The sequence below is a fragment of the Drosophila gunungcola genome (assembly GCF_025200985.1).
Source record: "Drosophila gunungcola strain Sukarami chromosome 2R unlocalized genomic scaffold, Dgunungcola_SK_2 000011F, whole genome shotgun sequence".
Classification (NCBI taxonomy): Eukaryota; Metazoa; Arthropoda; class Insecta; order Diptera; family Drosophilidae; genus Drosophila; species Drosophila gunungcola.
The window spans coordinates 1,086,635-1,107,164 of NW_026453169.1; the positions used below are offsets into that span (position 1 = coordinate 1,086,635).

Sequence of the window (20,530 nt, forward strand, 5' to 3'; positions counted from 1 at the left end):
GCTTGTTTCGACTTATACACTACCTACAAGAGGATTGCAGATAGCTTTAAAACTGTAGTTTGGGTAGAAACACTCCTAGTGATGCTAATCAAGAATATATATACCTTATCGGAAATATCTCCTTCACTTCGTTTGCAAACTGATTGCTGATATTGTAACACCCTCTGCAAGGTTATAAAAACTATCTTACGTTCGGCTGAACTTTTTAATGTTTGTAATATTCAAATGTTTTGGAATTTTCCATTGCCTTTTTATATAATTTTATTTCTCTGTACAAATACACGAATCTAAAATTTCATGGTATTTATGAAAGGTAAGTATCTACTAACTAACCGGCTGTTATATTCACAGTTTTCCTAGTCTTGATTGGCTCCATAGCCTGGACATACCACACAATACCCCCAACGTGTGCATTTGGCGGCCTTACGTAGTTTTCCATTATGGTAATGTTTATTTTGTAGAAGCCCAATGGAAAAAAGTTTGGAAAAACAGATTCGGGGAGATATGCGTCGCGCGCTATTAAATGACCGGCATATGGGCAGCTATGATTAAAATTTGAAAATCGCTTTGTTACTTTGAGAATAATTAAGCCGTAAGGCATGAAGCTTCGCTTTGATAACAAATCGCATATGTTTAAGTGTACATCCACAAGAAAAGGCTGGAACCTGTTGCTGTAGTCCTTTTTGAAGAGTTGGAGTTGGACCTAAACGAAGTTGGCTTTTTTGTAAATGTACAAAGAAAAACGGGGAACACTTCAACTAAGCTCACTGAGATATTATGCAATGGCCTAACCAGGTCCACATCCATTTGGGCCACAGCCTTGTTCCAGTTAAGGGCCTTTATATAGCACCTAGCGTTCGCTGAGTACCCGGGCACGGTCGAGCACTCGATGTTCTTCATTTTGTATATAACAGAGGGTTCACATAGCTAATAAACAAATTAATAAAAAATAAAATAAAAAAAAAGAAGATGATATACTTACCACCCTCCAGGATAGGTAACTTATCAATACGGCAAGAACAATGGAGTGCATGTTTCTCGGTAGTGCGATATGTCTGCTATTTACAGCCCACATATCTACGTCTAATGTGCTTTTAATTGGATCGTTTTACAAATAATTTTATAAAACCTAATTTATATCGATTTATTTGGAAACATTTGTTCAACATGAGTGATTAGATGACAAATTGTTTTTTACATATTATACACAAGCAAGAAAGATCGTTTTAGTCATCATACAAATATTTACGCTAAAGTGCTCTTACATAATTCTGGCTTATAAATCACTTTATTTAAACAAGTATTTATTTTATTATATTGAAAAAAGAAAGAAAATGAAGGAAAACATTGTAGTTTAATTAAAATTAAATAAAATTTAATGATGTTACAAGAGATTTATCTTAGCATTGTAGGTTTTGGTTTCTAGCGTGAGGTTTTTGGATTCAAATTTCCATCTATATTAGGTAAAACTAATGTCTAATCTAATTAAAGACCCATGTTAAGTTAGATTAGCACTAGGCCCAAGGCAATTTATATAGTGAAAAGGCTCTTAAAAAACAACAAAATGTATGCATTTAAAAATCTTTTAGGACGAGCCTGTTTGCTATCGTACTATTTATTATATTCAGATATGCTTACAACATTATTTATACAACGCCTTAGTTTTGTTGTCCTGTGTAATCGAAGCAGTAAGTAAGCGGAGAACTGTGAGACGACAGTTTGTGCATGGCACAGTTCCTATAAGACTCGAGATAAGTTGTTCGAATTTCCCAAATGTGGCACTAAATCATAGGAATCTTAACTTTTGGGTCAACGGTTATCGGATGTGGGAAACTCCTTATAATTTCGGCTGTTAAGGCCATTATCGCAATGGCGTCTATCTAAGTCTGCCTATATATACAGTCCACAGCCTCTTTCTTGAGTTTAGTTTATAATCCACGGTGCCCAACACTCGACATAATGAAGTCGGGGTTTTTGGTTTTTTTCCTGCATATTTTGCTACCTCTCACCAGTGTAAACCAAATAACTGCAAGTAAAGATTTTATTCGCTATGAAGATTGTAAGACGACAATCAACGACGTTGTCAATCAAACAGTGCAGTGGAAGATAACAAAAATGACTAAAAGCTGGCAGATTAAGTTAAATTTAAAAAACAACTTAATTAGAACCCAAGCTAAACAGCTTAGGGACAAAGAGGACTTCTTGAATACCATGGAGCAGACTAACAAGAACTTGGAAAGTCGGTTAGTGAGTGCTGAAAGACAAAGCAAATCGATTTATGAGAAGCTAACTGACCAGATCAGTACCCAAGCTAAACAGCTCAAGGAAAAAGATGACTTACTGAGTTCAATGACGCAAACTGTAAAGGACTTAAAAAGTCGGTTAGAAAGTGCTGAGGGTCAAAGCAAATCGTTTATTGAGGAGCGAACTGAATGTCCCAACGGCAGTCCAAGTGGCATTTACAAAATACAAATACCCGGAATAAAATACTTTGAAGCTCCATGCGATGAAGATGGCTGGTTAACGATTCAAAGGCGTATGGATGGATCCGAGGACTTCAATCGAACGTGGGAGGATTATAAGAATGGATTCGGAGATGTAAGGCAAGAGTTCTTCCTGGGGCTTGAAAAACTTTATCGACTGACTGATTCAGCTCAATATGAACTATATATTGTGCTTGGCGATGTTAATGGAACTTCCAAATACGCCTATTACGATAGTTTTGGGATTGATAGCGAAGCAGAATCGTACAGAATTAAAGACGTGTATAGCCATTTCATAGGAGGTCCAGCCGGACACTCCCTAATATACAATGCGTGGGACAAGTTTAGCACGTATGATCGCGACAACGACTTATCCAATGAAAATTGCGCAGTGAAGTACGGCGGCGGTTGGTGGTACGATAGATGTGGAATCAGGTAAACTTATATCAAATTGGAAACTAATAACAAATTTAATTTAAAGACTTGAAATTACAGTACCCTCAATGGATTATACCTTAAAGATGGCGTTGTAGGAAACAAAGTGTTTGGTATTCATTGGGGCACCTGGTCCCCAAAAGCCTTTGAATTCTCACTTACCTTTGTTGAGATGAAAATTCGTCGCATTAACCCTGAACTCTAGCTTGGCCAAAGGAGTCCAATGCGCGCTCGAAGTTCCAGCGGATAGCAGGAAAAAATATGAATATATATCCATCAATTAACTAACGTTTAGTAATTGTACTTCATTTTTCCTAAATAAAACAATTAATTTTAGAAAACTATACCTCTATGAGCGTATATTTCAATGATGGCTTCCCGATTCGTAACATTAACAAACACTATGACTATATGTGAAATTCGTTTTAGGCATTAACAATTTTGGGGACCCGATCCGGAGTCGAGCTCGTCCAGTAGCTAGTCGCTGACGCGGGCATAGACCACGGCCGTGCGCGATGGCGTGTAGACCTCGATGAAGTTCGTGCGGCCGGCATAGCCCTCCGGATTGGAGGGATGCTTGCAGTTGGCATCGATTCGGTTGTGTCCGCCAAAGAGTGGATCGTCCGAGGAGAGCACGGCCTGGTATGTGCCGGCCCAGTTGGTGCCCACGCGGTAGCCGGTGAAACTCCGCTGGGGATGGAAGTTGAAGACGAAAACCAGGCCGGCGCGCTCGAAGGCGATGATCTTGTCGCCTTCGTGCTTCCAGCTGACGTAGGCGGGTCCGGAATGCAGCCATCCATAGCGCTCCTCGGCCTCGTTCATCGCCCGATCGAACTCGTTGAGGTACTTGTACTTCAGCATATCGTCGTCCACCAGATTCCACTGGCGGCGGGCATAGTGATACGAGTCGTTGTTGCCGACGCGCGGAAAGTCCAGCCATTCGGGATGGCCGAACTCGTTGCCCATGAAGTTGAGGTACGCCTCGCCTCCCAAAGCGTGCGTGATCAGGCGAATCATCTTGTGCAGCGCTATTCCTCGATCGATAATCAACGAGGAGTCAGATATCGTCGACATGTGCGTGTACATCTCCTTGTCCATCAGCCAGAAGGCAACCGTCTTGTCACCCACAAGTGCCTGGTCGTGGGACTCTGCGTACGCCACGGTACTCTCCATCCACCGCCGGTTGGTCAGCGTATGCACCAAGTTGCCCATGTTCCACTCGTCGTCGCTCTGCTCCTTTAGAAGCTCAATCCACTTGTCTGGAATGGCCATTCCCAGGCGGTAGTCGAATCCAATGCCGCCCTCTGAAACAGGACGACACAAGGTGGGCATTCCGGATACGTCCTAAGTGGAATGATACAAAGTTTTATTATCTTGTTTTACATATTTAACCAGAACAAAATGCCATACACTCTCAATTTACTTTACTTTCCCTACAAATTTAAACTTAATTTCTGAAAATAGCAGTTAATAGTTATAGGGAAACAAACTTTTCATTTAAATGCCTATAATTTTGGAGTACAACAAAAGTTTTTGAAAAGCACCCGGTCTAAGGTACACATTGGTCATTAAAAGCAGACCCATAAAGATCTTAAATATGTATGACAAGATATAGAAGCTCTCAAATCACTTACCTCCGCAATGGTGATGATCTTCGGGTCAAGAGTGTGCAGCATATGATTGGCCAGTCCCAGATAATTAAGGGCATCCGTGTCGACGTTCAGGCCGAAGTACTCATTGTAGTCACCGCTGAAGCCTTCGCCGATTCCTCTGGAGTGGTATAGCATAGAGGTCACGCCGTCGAAGCGATAGCCGTCGAAGTTGTACTCGTCGTGCCACCAACGGAGGTTGGATATCAGGAATCGCAGCACCTCGTACTCAACGTAGTTGAAAAGGCGACTGTCCCACAGCGAGTGCTCGCCGCGGGCTCCGTCGTGGAAGAAGCAACTGTTGGTGCCGTCGAACTGGTTCAGACCGTCCTGAACGTTCTTGGAGGCGTGCGAATGGACGACATCCAGGAGAACGAAGAGTCCGTGCGAGTGAGCCACATCGATCATGCGCTTGAGCTGCTCCGGGTTGCCAAATCGGCTGGATGCCGCATAGAAACTGGTCACCTGGTAGCCGAAACTGGCGTAGTAGGCGTGCTCCATGATGGCCATCACCTGGATGCAGTTGTAGCCCTGCCGCTTGATGCGCGGCACGATGCGGTCGGCGAACTCGTCGTAGCTGCCGACCCTCGGCTCCTGGGAGGCGATGCCCACGTGGCACTCGTAGATCCTCAACGACTTTGGTCTGGCTGGACGCGGATGTTGGCGCTGGTAGCGCTCGTAGGATGGCGGCTCCCACACGTACTGCTTGTAGTTGACCCCCTGGTTGGCCGACTTGGGCGGCTGCACCACATACTTGGCCCAGGGCGACAGGCGGTCCAGCAGCTGACCGGAATGGTTACGAATGATCACCTTAATTTCGCTCATGTGCTTGATGGCCGGACTACCGTCCTCGTTGGGCGGCAGGTGCAGCTCCCACTTGCCGAAGTCAAGCTTCTTGAACGGGTGCGACTCCCAGTGCCAGTTGTCTGTGTGGTTTGGGTCAATCGATTAGACTTTGTATATGGATTTTAGCCACCCACTATGACTTACTGAAATCACCCGTGAGATAAACATCTCTGGCTCCAGGTGCCCACTCGCGGGCAATCACCGAATTGTCCGGCTGGAAATGGAGACCGTAGTGTTTGTAGGCCTGAGAGAACTCCTCCATTCCGCCCTCGCTCTGGTTAATCTTGGTCAGCCAATCCTGGAGCACGCCATGACTGCAAAGGGAATGATAACATTAGTTTTATACTATAAAAATGTTATTCAACTTTGTATGTTATTTAAAATAACAATTCCCTAAAAAGGGATTTAAGGTCGTTCTCCCATTTTTATTTTTATTTATTTGAAGAAGTCAAACTTTTAATGGCAACATACTTCATTCTTTTTAGGTTTGTTGGTTTTGTTTTTACCTTTTCTCGAAAAGTACTACTTACATACTTATATCGACTCTGCTGTTTTAGTGATCAGTATGAGTACTCTTTTATGGGGTCACATGGAGATAGATTTCATATTCATACATACATATATTCTAATAAGATGGCACGATAAGCTAGAGCGTAGATCATATGTAAATAATTGGAAAGTTTCGGTCTCAAATCTGATCATTTAAATAATAATTTAAAAATAAAAAGAACAAAATAAATGGTGAAATTAAAACAGTGTTCTTCGTGTTAAAAATTTAAGCAGACACTCTGTTTATCAACTTGCAGAATAGAAAACAAAACATCTTCTCATGCAAATGTTTTGCGCTCAGCAAAAAAAGAAAGCAAAACAAAATTCGTAAATGCGGAAGAGTAGCCGAAAATAGAAATGGCGCCGACACAATTTGGCCAACCCGGAAAGTGGCATCAAGGCCAGGAGATCCATGCTCCAAACACGACGGCAGCACGCTGCGAACACTTCCCAAAGAAATGTTTTTTAGCAAACACCCACACACACTAACATAGGCCACATACACACACACACACACACACACACAGAGAGAGGGCAGCAAACACCGGCGACCTTCATTCGACATTGCGAACGCAGTTTTCCAACTGCATGTCACCGGGTGGCGAGGTGGGGCCACTCGGGCCAAGAAGCTGATACGGCACTTTGCAGCATGGGTTACGCCGTAGTCGCTTATCAGCATAGAGAGCGCATAAAGCCGGCGCCAACCTTGGGTTGGGTTACATGATGATGTGCTGGTTCTGGTGTCACCTGGCAAGCGGATCTCTACTCACCGGCGCCGGATCTCGTGCTCGTGCGGCCTCAAATAGCCGTCCATCTCAAACAACTTCTCGATGTCCTTAACCTCGACCATGGCGGATTAGGAATAGCCCGAGAAGATTCTCGGTGGGAACAGAACAGAGGAAAAATAAACGGAGGCGACGGCGCTGCTCGTTTGCCTGTTGGCCGACAACTGTGCTCGTTTATCAGCTGCAGTCCAACACAAAAGCTCGCCGGGTAACGGGAGCTTTCCAACGCAACAGCTGTTTTTGCAGCTTTGCCTTTGCCCCTTCCATTCGCGTATGTAAACAACACAACGAACGAACGGAATGCCAAGCGCTGCAATTGCATGTTTTTGTCGCCAAATGTTGCGTACCCGCACTGATAGCACCTGGGTGCATAGTACGTATACGCCCAGTTGCCGCTGATTACCGATCGCCGATCGCTTTTGGCGGCTGACATATGTGAACCGGCAAAACAGCAGCGGAGCGTTATGTGCAAAGCATCATTATTTGGGGTCGTCGCTGTCAAGTTCATTGGAGGATCGAGTACATCATTTTGAAAGTCATTAGGGTTATGATTGGTACAGATTATTTGGGACACGGTTGCTAGGGAGACCGCTTTGCTCTCAATATATCCCTAAGCCAATTCTTTTCAAATTTGTCTATGAGAAACAACAGATTGCTATAAGTCTGATATATTGATTCTACATTTTGTTAGTACTATATCTATTTAAAAAACAAAGTTTTATTGATTTTAACAAAAGCAGCTTGTCAAAGTTCTAAAACCAGTCCGTTCCTTTCAAATGCAGATAAGAAAAACTACCACCCCTTCGACATTAATTGAATCTTATAAAAATGGTCATAAATTTTGAGTCACAGTCATTGTGCCTTCATTATCAGAATATTTAATGCCGTGCGTGATTTCGAAGGCAATAGAAAACACCTAAAAATTAAAAAAAAATGAATGGATGCCAAGTAACCTTAAGTTTTATTTAACCAGCTCTTATCAGAAAAGTTTGTAATCTTTGGAATTTTTCCTAGATTTAATGTGTTTATTTAAAGGCAATGCAGCTAAAAACAAAATAGTAGTGCAATAGTTTTGCTTAAATAAAGCATACTGAACTGGGTGGGAATAAATGACAGGAAAAATGTTGGAGCCGGCAGACAATTAATTACAACAATTAAGGCTCTTGTCTTAGATCATATTTCTTTCTAAAGGAGGAACCTAAAGGACGGCGTTAGAAACACTTTCGATGACCTCAAACGCGGTGGCGATGTCCGCATCCTCCAGCAGCCGGTTGACGGCGATGCGAATACTTGGACGCACCGGTTGGCGTTCCCTGTTCTGCAGGTAGGCAGCCTGCACAATGGCCACTCCTCGAGCAATGCACTGTGAAAAATATAGGAAGTTAACAAGTTTATCATGGCTGCAATGAAAATCGCAACCCATACCTTATCGGCCACCTCTGTGAGCAGCTTAAGTTCCTTGTCAAAGTTGTCGGCGGCCTGGGCCAAATACAAGTGCTTCACTGGCGACAACTCATTTCCGCGCAGGGTCAGCTTGGTGAAACGCGAAAACTTCTGATGCAGCGACTTGGCTTTGGACTGCAGCTGCCCAAAAATCTTTGGCTCTCGCTCGAAGCGATCCAAAGCGGAAATGGCCGCTTGGGTGAGCATTGGCGGCAGGGAGGCCGAAAAGATGTAGCCCAGACCCGAGAGACGCTGGTGCTCGGCTATGAAGTGGGAGCCCACGCAGAAGCCGCCAATGGTGGCCATGGATCCCTCCATTCCTGCCGATATCAGATCGATCTCGTCGCGCTGAAGGATAGCCAATTAAAATTATATTGTTAATTAAAAAGTTATTCACCTACATCGACATTAAAGTGCTCAGTAACTCCGCGACCGCCTTGTCCCATTGTGCCAAAGGATATGCTCTCGTCGAGGAACAGACGCAGCTTGTACTTTTGGCGCAGGGCCACCAGCTCGGGCAGTGGACAAATCTCGCCGGTGTTCATATAGATGCCCTCAGCGACGAGGAAGCGACGTGTCTTGAGCGCCTTCTTGGGGTTCTTCTGGTCCCGCTTCTCCATTTCGATCAGCAGGCGTTCCAGATCCTCGACATCGTTGTGCTTGAAGAAGACGATGGTGCTGCGCGAGGCATCCAGGCCCTTCTGAATGGCAAAGTTGACAGCCTCGTCCCTGCGAAAAGCGAGTCTTAAGGGGGCCACAATTGAGGGGGGTTAACAAAAGTGCCTTACACAAAGATAATGTCGCCACGTTTGGCGTACGCCGGAATGGCACTGGCCACCGTCGAGAAGCCGTAGGAGTAGACAATGGCCTCCTCCAGGCCCATAAACTTGGCAATCCGGTCCTCCAGGTCCAGGTGCACGTCCATGGTGCCATAGAAGCCTCGCGGTCCGCACGATCCCACGCCGTACTTGCGCAGCGACTTGCAGGCCTCCTCCAGTATCTCCTGGTCCTCGAGGAAGCCGAGGTAGTTGTGGGAGCCCAGGTTGAGACAGTCGTGTCCATCGACCCGGATGTGCTTGCCCACCTTGGACTGGACGATGCGGGTGCGCAGCAGCGGATGCTCGGGATCGGTGTCCGCCACCAAGGGCTCCGGTTCGTAGTCGGCGATGATGCGGTCCTCCTCCTCCTTGGTAAGCTGACGGCGACGTCCTCCGCCACGCCTGTGAAGCAGCAGCCAGATCACGGTTATGACCAGCAGTGTCTCCAAAACGAGGGCAAATGTGGGGGTCTGTGGCAAGAACACCAAATTCAACCACCGGTTAGGCAATGTGCGGAACCAAAAATACCAAATTCTGACTCACGTTTCGGAAAATGCTGCCGATTTCGTTAAACAACTGTATGGCCACCATTTTGGGATCGTGTTCCGTGCCCTTTCTGTGGAAAAATCAATTGAAACCACCTTTAATTCCTTGAAACTTTAAAGTTTAATGTATGTGTCATGCAGGCGACGCTTTCTTATCGCCCATGTACTAAAAGCAACTACACATAGGCGATTTTCTTTGGAATTGGACGTGTATTCTGACATAAACCATTAAAACGCAAGTAGAAGAATTCAAACCTATCCCATAACTGGTATTTTCTTGCATTTCAATTTTATTCAGAGTGATCACTTACCACAAAGTTGGGTTTACTTTTAAAAGGCAGAGTACATATGTATGTATATCCGACACAACAGCTGTTGCATATAATACACTAAAAAATACCAAACGCAAAAGCAAACAAAATGTTCTGAAATTTTTTTTATAATACACGCGAGCTTAAAGCTCAACTACACAGAAAATAAAGTTGCCCCTATTATATTTCAAAACTATCACCACTAAAAAGGAAAATCAACAGATAACAAACCTTGTTTAATGTCAGGATTCCACAACTAACCCGATTTATTAAATAGTGCATTTAATTTTGCCATTAGCATCCTAATTAATTTAAGAAAAATTTATGTGTAGATGTAGTAGGTGCAATAAACATTTTAAGTTTTTCTTATATTCTTGCAGAGTGTATTATTATTTCAGTCAAAAGTTTGCAATTTCACGTAATAAATTTGTTTTGAATATCTGCGTATCTTATTAATCCCAGTTTGTCGGGAATGCTTGCCTTAATACTCCTCCCATACTTTACACTCAAACTCCATTTGCTTGACTTTTTTCAATGTATAGATTTATTTGTTAATGTTTCTTCTCTAATGCTTTCCATTCAAGTGTTTGCGTTGATTGTAAAAAACAAAACAATAATCATAATAAAACGTTAAAACAAGTTGTACTGCCTAGATACGTAGAGGAGTCAGATTAAAGACCGATTTTTTTTTATTTGCTTTGCCGCCGTCAAAAGGGGAAATGCTTTATGGAAAATGAAAAACAAAACATTAGTGCAGGTTCAATTTATATCGAAAATAGCTCGTCTTCATGGTACACAATGCTTCTGTGGGTTAGGTAAGAATTTTGCTTGAGGATTATTCCTCGTTGTGGTTGTGTTTGGACTAGCCCAAACGGCCATACGCCTAAAACTGGCTAAACTAAGTTAATTTTCTTTTTACTGTTTGTTAATCTTTTAAAACTATTTTATAAAGTTTAGTTCAGATTTGTGGTTTACTCCTTGCGCAATAATGTAGAGGGTTCTGGGCAGAAGGAACGGGGCTGCAGAATGCTTTCTACTTCTTGTCGGCGCCCGCATTGGACTGTGTGGAGTACGAATATTGAGACCAATAATGATTGGTGGCGCCGCCATCATTGTTCCCAGCGGCGCCTCCCACATTGACGCTCGCCCCGCCACTGGCATTTCCGGCCGCTGCTCCGCCCGAGCCCTGTTGCTGCTGCTGGAGGGAAATTGAGGCGTTTTGAGTTAGTTAGTTTTCATCATTTTCCGATCGGAGAGGAGACGCTTTGCTTACCTGCCACCAGGACATCCATTGCTGTTGCTGCTGCGGATCGGCGCTCTGCCAGGCCTGTTGGTTGCCATAACCTGTGGGCAGGTAAACCACCAAATTATACAGTTGTTGCCATCCCAGGAATCACACACAGAATGCATTACTTACCCTGCATTTGGTTATAGCCCCAGTATGGTTGCTGGCCCGCTACAGTTTGCTGTGTCTGCTGGTACTGTTGTGACTGCTGCTGAGTCTGCCAGACGCCCGTTTGCTGATGCTGCGTCGTCTGCTGCTGCTGATGGTGTTGGGGGTAGGTGCTCCACTTGCCGCTGAGAGAGGCCTGCACAGAAACGGGGGTACCGGTTAGCTGCTAACTGTCGAATAACGAAGGGCATGTCGTGAACTACTTACCTTGCCTCCGCCGGGTGCTCCACCCGCCTGCTGCTTGTACTGATCGTAGCCTCCGCCGGCAGCAGAGTTATTGCCGTACTTGGGCAGCGATTGTCCAGCCGACCGCTCATAGCCACCGCGACTATCTTCTTTGGTGTCGCGGTGGCCAGGCCGAAAATCCCGTTGTTGATGAGTGCCGCCCCCCGAGCGATAGCTGCTCTGGCTACTGCCCCTGTTGCGGTCGTTGCTTCCCATTCGACTGCGGTCATTGCCGCGATCTCGATCGCGATAGTCTCGCGAGCTTCCGTAGCCGCGATCGTCATACCCGCTTCTGCGGTTGTTCTGCATCCAGTTTTGCTGACCACCACCGCCGCCGCCGCCTCCTCCGCTGCCACCTGCATAGCCCCGGTTCCGATTGTCGTAGCCACGACTGCCGCTTCCGCCACCGCCGCCGCCGCCGCTGTATCCGCGGTCGTCGTATCCGCTCCTGCGACTGTTCTGCACCCAATTCTGCTGGCCACCGCTTCCACTGTTATAGCTGCGGCGATTGTCATACCCACGGCTGCCGCCGCCTCCTCCACCGCCACTATTGCTAGAGTAGCCGCCGCCGCCGCCGCCACCACCACCGCCTCCGCGCCTCGAGTCGCTCCACCGACTTTCGTGCCGCTGGCCACCGTAATCCCGTCGACGGTCATCGTTGTACCGGTTCCTATTGCGGTCATCACGACGGTAGTTGTCGCGACCTCCCCGGGACCTCTTGTCCCGCGACCTTTCCGCGTCGATGGCCTTCTTGCCCTTCTCGTTGTACTTCTTGACCTCGCTCTTGGCCTCGTCTCCGGTCAGTTCCGTGTAGTTTATGTCATCAAACCAGCCAAACTCCAGCGAGGGAAGTGTGAAGTTGGCTGGAAAAAGATTGCGTGTGCATCGTTAGTAGGGTTGCAGGATAGAACAAATAGCTCATAATATCATTACACATTAGGCATTATTTTAGAGGAAGAGTAAAAGGGCAAGAAGGATCAGGTCAAGTTTTGACAACTGGACGTAGAAACCAAAGAATTTTCATTTTTAAAAAATTATTTTTTTTTTTCATTAGATTACAAAGATAAACAAAGATACTCTAGTAAGTATTTTACTTTAAATTCAGATAATACTTATTACGTTCCAATTGCCAAGGGGACTTGGGGGAGTTTTTATAGAATAAATATAAATGAATAATGAAAATTTGAATCATTAAATTATGAGATATTTTTAAAGGCTTACAGTTACAATTACGTACAGATACATAAAGTGCAGCTGCTTAAGAACTAAATACGTTACATAACTTTTTATACTGTATTTCTTTTTTACAAGATTGTCTCCTTATTTAGATAGGTAGAACATAAGTAATACGATCGTACATTATTCTTGATATTTGATATTGATATTGTTATCAATTCGTTGCTTTTGGTGTGGTGGACAATATTTACCTCGTAAGTTATTAATTGTTGATTCTTTAACTGTAAAAGCATTTCCCTTTTCCTCTTTCTCGGCGATGCGACGTTTCAATTCATCTTCGCTGGGTATGCAAACAACCGCAATGCGCTTGAAGTCGTTAAAACCCTTCATTTTACGTCGCTGGGCCGAGGCATACACATTGGTCTACAAGAATACAGTTGATCGGTTGGTTGGTGTTTTGTTGAATTGGGTTCAGATATTGTCTGCCAGTTGGTTGTTTGGTTGGATTGGTTTGGTTGTTGTTGTTGGGATAGTCGTCGAACGGATAGCAAGCCATTTGAGAAACACGTTGATGATTCGGCTCGGTTGCAGACCCCGGAAAACGTACTCCACACTCCGTACTGTGTACTCCTGTCGAGCCCAACTCGCGTGAAGCCCGGCTTCTGCGCTTACAAACTAACACATACCTGTGACACGGCGGGACACCCACTTATCCCGCCCACACTCCGCCAGAGAGGGGTCTTACAGAAAGGGGTGCGCACACCAATCAATATAATACCTAGAGGAGGCGGGTTAACCCGGCCGCATCTAACAACAGTTGACTTAATAATTTGCATAGGGATAATATAATGTACAATGGGGTAAAAGTAGTCGTGGTTGGCTGTGCTGCTGGCTGTAGGATGAAGCATCGCATAGCTCTCTGTAGATACACATACATATATATGAGATAGTTGGCATTTAGAGAGAGATAGAGAGTAGAGATAGTAGGTACTAATACGTATATGTGATTAGATTGTAGGCGAACGACTCGTCGATCGGATTTGTGTTTGTCTACTTACAGTGGCTTCCATGCCGCTCGCTCCTCTTCCTCCTCCTCCTTCACCTCACTTCACTTTACTTCCCTTCATTCCTTGCCATTCCATTTCACTCACTCATCTTTCTCCAATGCCATATTCATTTCACATCCATCCCCACTCCTTTACAATGCCCTCTTAACTGCCCCGTCAACTGTTGCACCTGCACCTAAAGCTAAAGCTTACGGGTATGCCATCGATACTTACTGCCTTTAACTTAAGCACTCTAATTATCTGATCAACTTAAAGTTAGGACTTACCTGCCTGCCGGCTAAGCAAGTTGGCACCCCTCTGGGGGCACTTGGGATCTCTACGTTTTGAGCAATGAGCAATTAAATTCATACTCAAATGTACATAACAAAAAAAAAATGGTAGAGCAACTGAGTTGCACCCCTGCTGGTGGGCCGCCACCTCGTTCCCGAGGGGACCTGGGTGGGCCCCAGTGTGTTGGCCGGGCGCCAAAGACATCATCAACGTATCATTCTCGCTTGTTTCGTTTGGTGTTTGGTTATCGTTCGTTCATTGTGTTATCTTGTGTGTTGTGTGTTTGTGGACTGGTGTTTTGTTTCGGGTGTGTGTAAGTCATTTGTTTATGTTTTACCTGGTCAAGTATGAAATTGCGACGCCGCTTCATGGCAATATCTTCCAAAGCTGCCAGGCTGTTCAAGCATATTTCGTACACCTTGTCCCAGCGGCCTTTGTGCACAGTCTTCCTGGAGGCGCCATCGATCTGAAAATTAGTTTGGTTAATTGTTTTAATCAACAGTTTAACATGAAATCAACGTACCGTCATCTTAGAAATAATGAATCGGGTCCAATCAGCTCGTAACGCTTGTCGGCGTTCTCAGCCACATGTTTAAGGGCCCAGTGGGTCTTTCCGGCTCCGGGCAAGCCAACCAATAGAATGACCTCGCACTCCTTGCGGGAACCGGCGCGTTGTGGGCCAGGAACCAGCTGTTCGGCAGCCACAAGACCTATCAGTACATAGCCCTCCAACAGGGCAGCCGTATCTCTTGGCTCGGGCACAACATCCTCGTATTCATCCTCCGTTGTCTGTGACTTCTCCTTTTCAGACTCGGCTTTCTCAGAATCGCCATCGGTCTTGGGACGCTTGTTGGGCGACGGACCGTCCTCGTCCTCTTCTTCATTGTCGGCCGACGACTTCTTTTCCTCAGGTTGCTTTTCGTCGTTGGTCTTTTCTGCAGAAGCATCGCCATTGGACACAGCTTCCAACTCTTCGGAGGGTTTGGTAGACGTCTCCGCTGGGGAAAAAGAAAACGCGATAATTGTAGATTTAAGTTTAGTTGCTTTTATTTCAATAATACGTACCAGTTTCCGAAGACTCGTCAGCTACTGGTTCCGGCTTAGCAGCTTCAGACGACGCCTCGACTTCAGCTTCCGCTTCTGCATCTGCATCTGGCTCCGCTTTTGGGGACGAATCAGCCTCTTTGGCTTTCTCGGATTTCTCGCCATCCTCTTCGTCCTTCTCCGAAGATGTCTTGCCATCTTCTTCCTTTTTCTCGACCTCATCGTCGTCCGCTGTGGCTTCGTCCAAGACCTTCCACTTCTCGCCATCGTTGTCATCCTTGTCGTCGTCCTTGTCCTTATCCTCGTCTTTGCGAGGCTTGCGGCGCTTGCGCGTTGGCCGCTCGGCATTAACCAGCAGCTGCTCGGTGTCTGAGAAATTCACTGAGTATTCGTAGCCCTTGGTTACAATATGCGGGAACAGGGCTCCCTCCTCGCCCAGTATACTCTTTTCAAACTCGAATGCGACACCGAGATCCTCGCCGTTCAGAGTGAAATTAATGGTGCATGGCTCACTCTCCAGATCCAAATAACAGCCAACCACGTCATCCAGCTTGTAAGGCTTGCCGTAATCGGAAAACTCGCCCTGATTGGCTTTTCGCCCGGTCTCGCAGTAGCCAAACGAATGTTCTGCCTCGCCAAGCAGCAGAGAGCTCTGGGGCACAGAGAAGCCAACGCGGAAGCCTCGCACATGTGGCTCGTCCCGGAAGTAGTGTGAGTTCTCCGGCACGGACTCCTCTGCCAAGCGTACCTCAAAACACACTTTGCCCTCGCGCACTCCATAGTTCGCGCGGGCTCCAGACCAAATGAGGGAGTAAATCTCCGACGTCAGAGGTTTTGCCGAGGCAAATGTAGTCGGATCAATGCGCAAATGCAGATCTGAATCCACTGAAATAGAAACGCAACGCAATTTTAGTTGTATGAATGCTGGTATCTACTAAGAAATATTTTTGGTACTTAAAAACTAAACTAAACGGGTGCTAAAAGACTAGACGACTCCCTTACATTTTCATAGCTTAAATAATTATCACAAGCTCTAAATAAGATCCTTGATTTTTCTTAATGGAATAATAATAATTATCGTATTAATATATGTTAATTTAAAAAAATTCAATTTTTCAATTTCAAAAGATCTTGCTGCAAAAATGTAAACAGAAATCGGTGAACTTTAAACCGTTGACAAAGTCCTCTTATGTGAAGCATTACAGATTGCTTTATCAAAATACATGTTTATTACAGTATGTTGCAGCCAGTGACTTTAACACAAATAAACTATATAGGTTTTAAAGAAACTTATGTGGATTAAGATAAGTCTGGGAAATACTTCCGTAAATGTAAAATGTTTTTATGCAAAAACTGCCCGTTGTTGAAAAACTCTTACGGCTCTTAATTTTTTTAGAAAAAGTACATTAGGACGACTTGTTATGTGCATTAGTGCACCTAAGCCCAGTAAAGTACTTGAGTGCCTGAATATTTATAGAAATCGAGTTGAGCGGCCATATTTAAAGACTCATTTTAGTCAGATTTTCTGCAATCAGAAAAATAATGTGGACAGAGAATACTTACGCCAGCTCAGACCGACTTTGTTCTCCTCAATGGTGGGCTCGTCCTCAGGAACGGTGCGCTCTTCGGCGGCTGACTTTGAGTCGCGCTTGTCGCCCACGCTGCTGCGGTGCTTAGGCGAGCGGGAGCCACTACGCGAGCGGGAACGTGAACGACTGTGTGAGCGCTTGCGGCGCTCCTGGAGCTGTTCATCCGACTTGGCAGCGGCTTCGACATTCTCCTCTGCTTTTGGTGCTGCCGAGTCTTCCTCGTCGACGTCCATTTTCTGGCTGTCGCCATTTGACTGATGCTCGGCAACAGCATTTTCCTCTTGCTTTTCCTGTTTTGGCTCGTCCGATTGCTCCCGATGCTCCTGTTCCTCTGGGGCAGCGTCATGGTCTTCCTCCATGGGTTCATCGACCACGTCATCTTGTGGTGCCGAGGCTGGGGCTTCCTGTTCAACTGTTTCCTCCTTGTCATCTGCCTCCGACTTATCATTAGACTCCTCGGCCTGCGATTGCGGTTCCTCATTTTCCGCCTGGTTTGTGGATGTCTCCTCGGTCTCTGCCACCGGTTCAGGCTCCTCCGGTACACTGGGCTCTGCTTCCGGTTCTGACTCAGGTTCCGGCTGTGGTTCTTGTTCTGCCGCTGGCTTCTCCTCCGGGACCGCCTGCTCCTCCTCTTCCAGAGTATCGAGCACTGGTTCTACGGCCACCGGTGCTGCTTGCACGGGCGAAGGGGAGCGGGACATGGAGCGCGTGCGGCGCTGTCGGCGGCTTGGTGTGACGGGCGCATTCTCTGGAGGCGGGAAAGTGTATGGTAAGAACTGGCCATTATATAAGGAAAACTTACAACTTATTCACGCTGAGCTACATGCACACATACACACACAAATGAATATTGGACGCGGCAAGCCACACGCACACACAGACACAACGAGCGCACAAATGACGCATACACACACAAACTCACCTCCGTCGCCGGTTCCTCCTTCCACATGGGCCCTTAGGCGCTCGATGAGCACCGCTTTGACTCCCTTGGTGTCTAGGCCACGCGACTGGAGCTCGTTGCGCAGGTCCACCACCTTCATCTTCTCCAGCTTTGCGACATCCATTTTTCCGCTTCAACTGTGGATTGGCGGCAGAAAAACACACGCTCACTCACACCAACGCAACGCTGAAAAGCTGGCGATGCGCAAAAAAAACGGGGGATTAAGCGACAAATCGCGCTTTCGGCAAATGGAACTCGCGCTGAAAATGTCTCCAAAGAAAAGTCACAATGTTTTCTAGCACCGTACGCGAAAAATTTAACCACCGAATTTGCTTTTACATTCGCATTCGTTGCGAATAAATAAATGGCCCAAAATCTTATACACCGAACGCGTTGAAGTGAAGTTGGCTGCGATTGAGAAAACGCAGGGCTGCTGTGCAGCCGTTCGATACATGTGCTCGGTCGCCTATCGATTATCGATACCAAAGTAAAGAGTGCATTTACTTTCGTTTAAATATATAAACGACTTGTTGTAAAATCTTTTAGAAAAATGTAATAAAAAACAAAACCATATAAACAATGGTCTAACTATTTCCCCTTACATTGTTAACTTTAAAAAAGCCTAAATCATGTATCGGCTTTGAGGCCTAATGTTTGTTGGCTTTTGGGCACATTGTTTAGCAAAGACTCCGTGGCGCAACGGTAGCGCGTCCGACTCCAGATCGGAAGGTTGCGTGTTCAAATCACGTCGGGGTCATAGTGAAACTTTTTGTTTTTTAGACCAAAGATTTTTTACAATCAATTTGTTATTTGGAGTGGAGGCCAATTAACATAAAGATGAACAAGATCTAATTGCTGAGTACGCAAAATGACCTATTGTCATCAGGTGGCTGCAAGCATTTTGCATTTGCATTTTAATGTGTTGTTGTTTTTTTAGCTTTACTCCTGCAGGATTCGGCTCATCTTGACGAAGAAGAAGTTGAAGATGCAAGGGCCAAACAAAGGTTAGGTCCGTTTTGCCCAGTATTTCTCTTAAACTTTAATATTTTTTTTGAAATACTGCCTTAAAATGTCTTGTTCGTTTTTTATTCAGCAACAAATTGACTAGTTATTATAAATAAACAACAAGCAAAAAGTAAAAAAAAAGTATTTTGCATCGGCCGGGAATCGAACCCGGGCCGCCCGCGTGGCAGGCGAGCATTCTACCACTGAACCACCGATGCTTTTGAATGGAGAGGTCAAACGTAAATGTTAGGTTTGGAAACTACACGCTGCGTAGATTTTTCGTAAAATAAGTATGCTAAATTATCTACATACGACTATGTCTAAAAGCCCTTATCTGAAAATACAACCAGTAACCTGTTGTTTGTTGCTACTGCTCATTGAGACATAATAATAATGCTTTGAAGAGCTGCCAAATGTAAACGGAAATGATTATATTAACTTCTGGTCTGATGATCATTAGGAGTTTTGATTTGCAATGGGCAGATTTTTACCAATAACAAAGGTATTTCATAAACAAGGATTGCATAGCGTTGTTTTAGCTCAGTAAAAACAGAAAAAAACTAAAATTTCAATTTAAATTGAATATCACTATAAAGTAGATAATGACTTTTCTTAATACCATACCAAATGTAATTAATTCTCTAGCAACATGTTTTTGTTTATCTCTCAAGAAAAAAGTTTTCGAAAACCCTGACATTTTTTTTCTTGATTAAGTTAGTTTTTGATTTTGTTTAGCGTTTGTTTATTTATATACAACAATAACTAAAAGCGAATTGCTCTAGTATAAAAAGATAAGTAATACTGACCCCGACGTGATTTGAACACGCAACCTTCCGATCTGGAGTCGGACGCGCTACCGTTGCGCCACGGAGTCCTGATGCGGGGAGGGTATTACATTTCCATAAATTATACTATTTAATATACAGTTTTGTTTAGGTTATCACAATCCTCACGAATTCGACTCTTCCAGATTTATTTAGAAAAACAATTCCAAAAAATGTTCAATAAATCTGGGTTTCCATCTATAACTATCGAAGAAGCCTTGCGGCCTTACGTCAAAAACAATTTAACAGGTCGAAAATAACAAATTGTTTACTTTATTTAAATGTCTATTCGTTATAGATATTTTTATGACGTAATTTTAAAGGACGCATCTCTACTTTCGAATTCGTTGTTTGGCACAAAAGTTTTTTTTTTGTATAAACAATTCGTTCATTGAATCGGCTTCCTTTTCTATAAAGCTGCTTAGCCTTACATGGTCAAATTCAAGAGTTTGGAAAAAGTATTAAGCCATTTGTTTTTAAAACTGAAACATTTTTAGCTGTAAATGCCATTTGATTAGAAATTGTATGACTTTTCAACGATGTATAACCGTCCATTCTTTGACCTAATATTTTATACACACGAATTTTTCAGAACAACATTTTGGACAACATTAACTATACAGTGCCCTTGATGAATGCATCAAAAAATAAGCCAGCGAGTTCTTCAGCACAAGAACATACCACGTCATTTGTGTAATTGGTAAAAGCCCTAAGGTGAAATTCGTAATTAGGTGGGACCTTGGTCAAAAATCAACAACATTTTTCTTAATAACATTTTTTTGACACACATTCCCTGAAATTGAAATTGTATTGATAACACAAGTGATCTGTGTGTGCCAATAAGGTTTCGAGTTAATGACACTGATATTTTTGACACAAGAATTAATAATTTTTGTTGATACTATACATTAACATGTTTAATGTTTTTAAAGTATGTTTTAATTTCCAAAGTGAATTTTCCTGATTGAAGCATATGTACGATTTTAGAAAGTCTGCTTTAAACTTAAAATTAAATTGTTTAGTTTTCTGAAACATTTATTTCACACAAAAATGATCAAACTTTGTTTATTTAA

The 20,530-nt window shown here is 44.3% G+C and overlaps 5 protein-coding genes, 1 long non-coding RNA gene and 3 other non-coding genes across 9 annotated transcripts; 2 read left to right on the forward strand and 7 right to left on the reverse strand.

Annotated features, from left to right (window-relative positions):
- Window positions 1–328: 328 nt before the first annotated feature.
- LOC128255528 (uncharacterized) lies at window positions 329–1,172 on the reverse strand. The gene is made up of 3 exons (XM_052985181.1): window positions 983–1,172; window positions 769–927; window positions 329–703 (listed from the first exon to the last, which is right to left on the reverse strand). Exons 1-3 carry the CDS (start codon window positions 1,073–1,075, stop codon window positions 329–331), a joined length of 627 nt encoding a protein of 208 aa, XP_052841141.1. The 5' UTR covers window positions 1,076–1,172.
- A 744-nt stretch (window positions 1,173–1,916) lies between these two features.
- Window positions 1,917–3,264, forward strand: LOC128255421 (ficolin-2-like). The gene is made up of 2 exons (XM_052985020.1): window positions 1,917–2,918; window positions 2,979–3,264. Exons 1-2 carry the CDS (start codon window positions 1,960–1,962, stop codon window positions 3,121–3,123), a joined length of 1,104 nt encoding a protein of 367 aa, XP_052840980.1. The 5' UTR covers window positions 1,917–1,959; the 3' UTR covers window positions 3,124–3,264.
- Window positions 3,250–6,927, reverse strand: LOC128255408 (1,4-alpha-glucan-branching enzyme). The gene is made up of 4 exons (XM_052985000.1): window positions 6,733–6,927; window positions 5,558–5,727; window positions 4,553–5,493; window positions 3,250–4,262 (listed from the first exon to the last, which is right to left on the reverse strand). Exons 1-4 carry the CDS (start codon window positions 6,810–6,812, stop codon window positions 3,396–3,398), a joined length of 2,058 nt encoding a protein of 685 aa, XP_052840960.1. The 5' UTR covers window positions 6,813–6,927; the 3' UTR covers window positions 3,250–3,395.
- LOC128255436 (uncharacterized) lies at window positions 5,900–6,726 on the reverse strand. The gene is made up of 2 exons (XR_008267662.1): window positions 6,345–6,726; window positions 5,900–6,107 (listed from the first exon to the last, which is right to left on the reverse strand). It is a non-coding gene; the product is annotated as an uncharacterized LOC128255436 (long non-coding RNA).
- Window positions 6,928–7,744: 817 nt separating the features above from the next.
- Window positions 7,745–9,946, reverse strand: LOC128255418 (serine palmitoyltransferase 1). Its single transcript, XM_052985016.1, has 6 exons — window positions 9,865–9,946; window positions 9,552–9,624; window positions 8,979–9,478; window positions 8,592–8,919; window positions 8,173–8,538; window positions 7,745–8,110 (listed from the first exon to the last, which is right to left on the reverse strand). Exons 2-6 carry the CDS (start codon window positions 9,597–9,599, stop codon window positions 7,946–7,948), a joined length of 1,407 nt encoding a protein of 468 aa, XP_052840976.1. The 5' UTR covers window positions 9,600–9,624; window positions 9,865–9,946; the 3' UTR covers window positions 7,745–7,945.
- A 666-nt stretch (window positions 9,947–10,612) lies between these two features.
- Window positions 10,613–18,055, reverse strand: LOC128255396 (heterogeneous nuclear ribonucleoprotein U). Its single transcript, XM_052984975.1, is given in 11 exon segments — window positions 10,613–11,062; window positions 11,138–11,208; window positions 11,282–11,453; window positions 11,525–12,405; window positions 12,970–13,141; window positions 14,393–14,521; window positions 14,579–14,595; window positions 14,598–15,053; window positions 15,121–15,984; window positions 16,663–17,436; window positions 17,611–18,055. Coding segments are annotated over 11 exon segments (3,843 nt in total). The 5' UTR covers window positions 17,753–18,055; the 3' UTR covers window positions 10,613–10,897.
- A 258-nt stretch (window positions 18,056–18,313) lies between these two features.
- On the forward strand, window positions 18,314–18,385 carry Trnaw-cca (transfer RNA tryptophan (anticodon CCA)). The gene has a single exon. It is a non-coding gene; the product is annotated as a tRNA-Trp (tRNA).
- A 395-nt stretch (window positions 18,386–18,780) lies between these two features.
- Trnag-gcc (transfer RNA glycine (anticodon GCC)) lies at window positions 18,781–18,851 on the reverse strand. The gene has a single exon. It is a non-coding gene; the product is annotated as a tRNA-Gly (tRNA).
- Window positions 18,852–19,435: 584 nt separating this feature from the next.
- Window positions 19,436–19,507, reverse strand: Trnaw-cca (transfer RNA tryptophan (anticodon CCA)). The gene has a single exon. It is a non-coding gene; the product is annotated as a tRNA-Trp (tRNA).
- Window positions 19,508–20,530: the final 1,023 nt, after the last annotated feature.

Coding starts and splice junctions, on each gene's coding strand:
- LOC128255528 (XM_052985181.1), bottom strand. CDS start 1,075: ATGTGGGCTGTAAATAGCAGACATATCGCACTACCGAGAAACATGCAC. Junction 928..982: donor GTTACCTATCCTGGAGGGTG/GTAAGTATATCA, acceptor TTTGTTTATTAG/CTATGTGAACCCTCTGTTAT. Junction 704..768: donor GGCCATTGCATAATATCTCA/GTGAGCTTAGTT, acceptor AACTTCGTTTAG/GTCCAACTCCAACTCTTCAA.
- LOC128255408 (XM_052985000.1), bottom strand. CDS start 6,812: ATGGTCGAGGTTAAGGACATCGAGAAGTTGTTTGAGATGGACGGCTAT. Junction 5,728..6,732: donor GAGCACGAGATCCGGCGCCG/GTGAGTAGAGAT, acceptor TTCCCTTTGCAG/TCATGGCGTGCTCCAGGATT. Junction 5,494..5,557: donor TTATCTCACGGGTGATTTCA/GTAAGTCATAGT, acceptor CAAACCACACAG/ACAACTGGCACTGGGAGTCG.
- LOC128255418 (XM_052985016.1), bottom strand. CDS start 9,599: ATGGTGGCCATACAGTTGTTTAACGAAATCGGCAGCATTTTCCGAAAC. Junction 8,920..8,978: donor CGTGGCGACATTATCTTTGT/GTAAGGCACTTT, acceptor CGCTTTTCGCAG/GGACGAGGCTGTCAACTTTG. Junction 8,111..8,172: donor TCACAGAGGTGGCCGATAAG/GTATGGGTTGCG, acceptor TATTTTTCACAG/TGCATTGCTCGAGGAGTGGC.
- LOC128255421 (XM_052985020.1), top strand. CDS start 1,960: ATGAAGTCGGGGTTTTTGGTTTTTTTCCTGCATATTTTGCTACCTCTC. Junction 2,919..2,978: donor TACGATAGATGTGGAATCAG/GTAAACTTATAT, acceptor TTGAAATTACAG/TACCCTCAATGGATTATACC.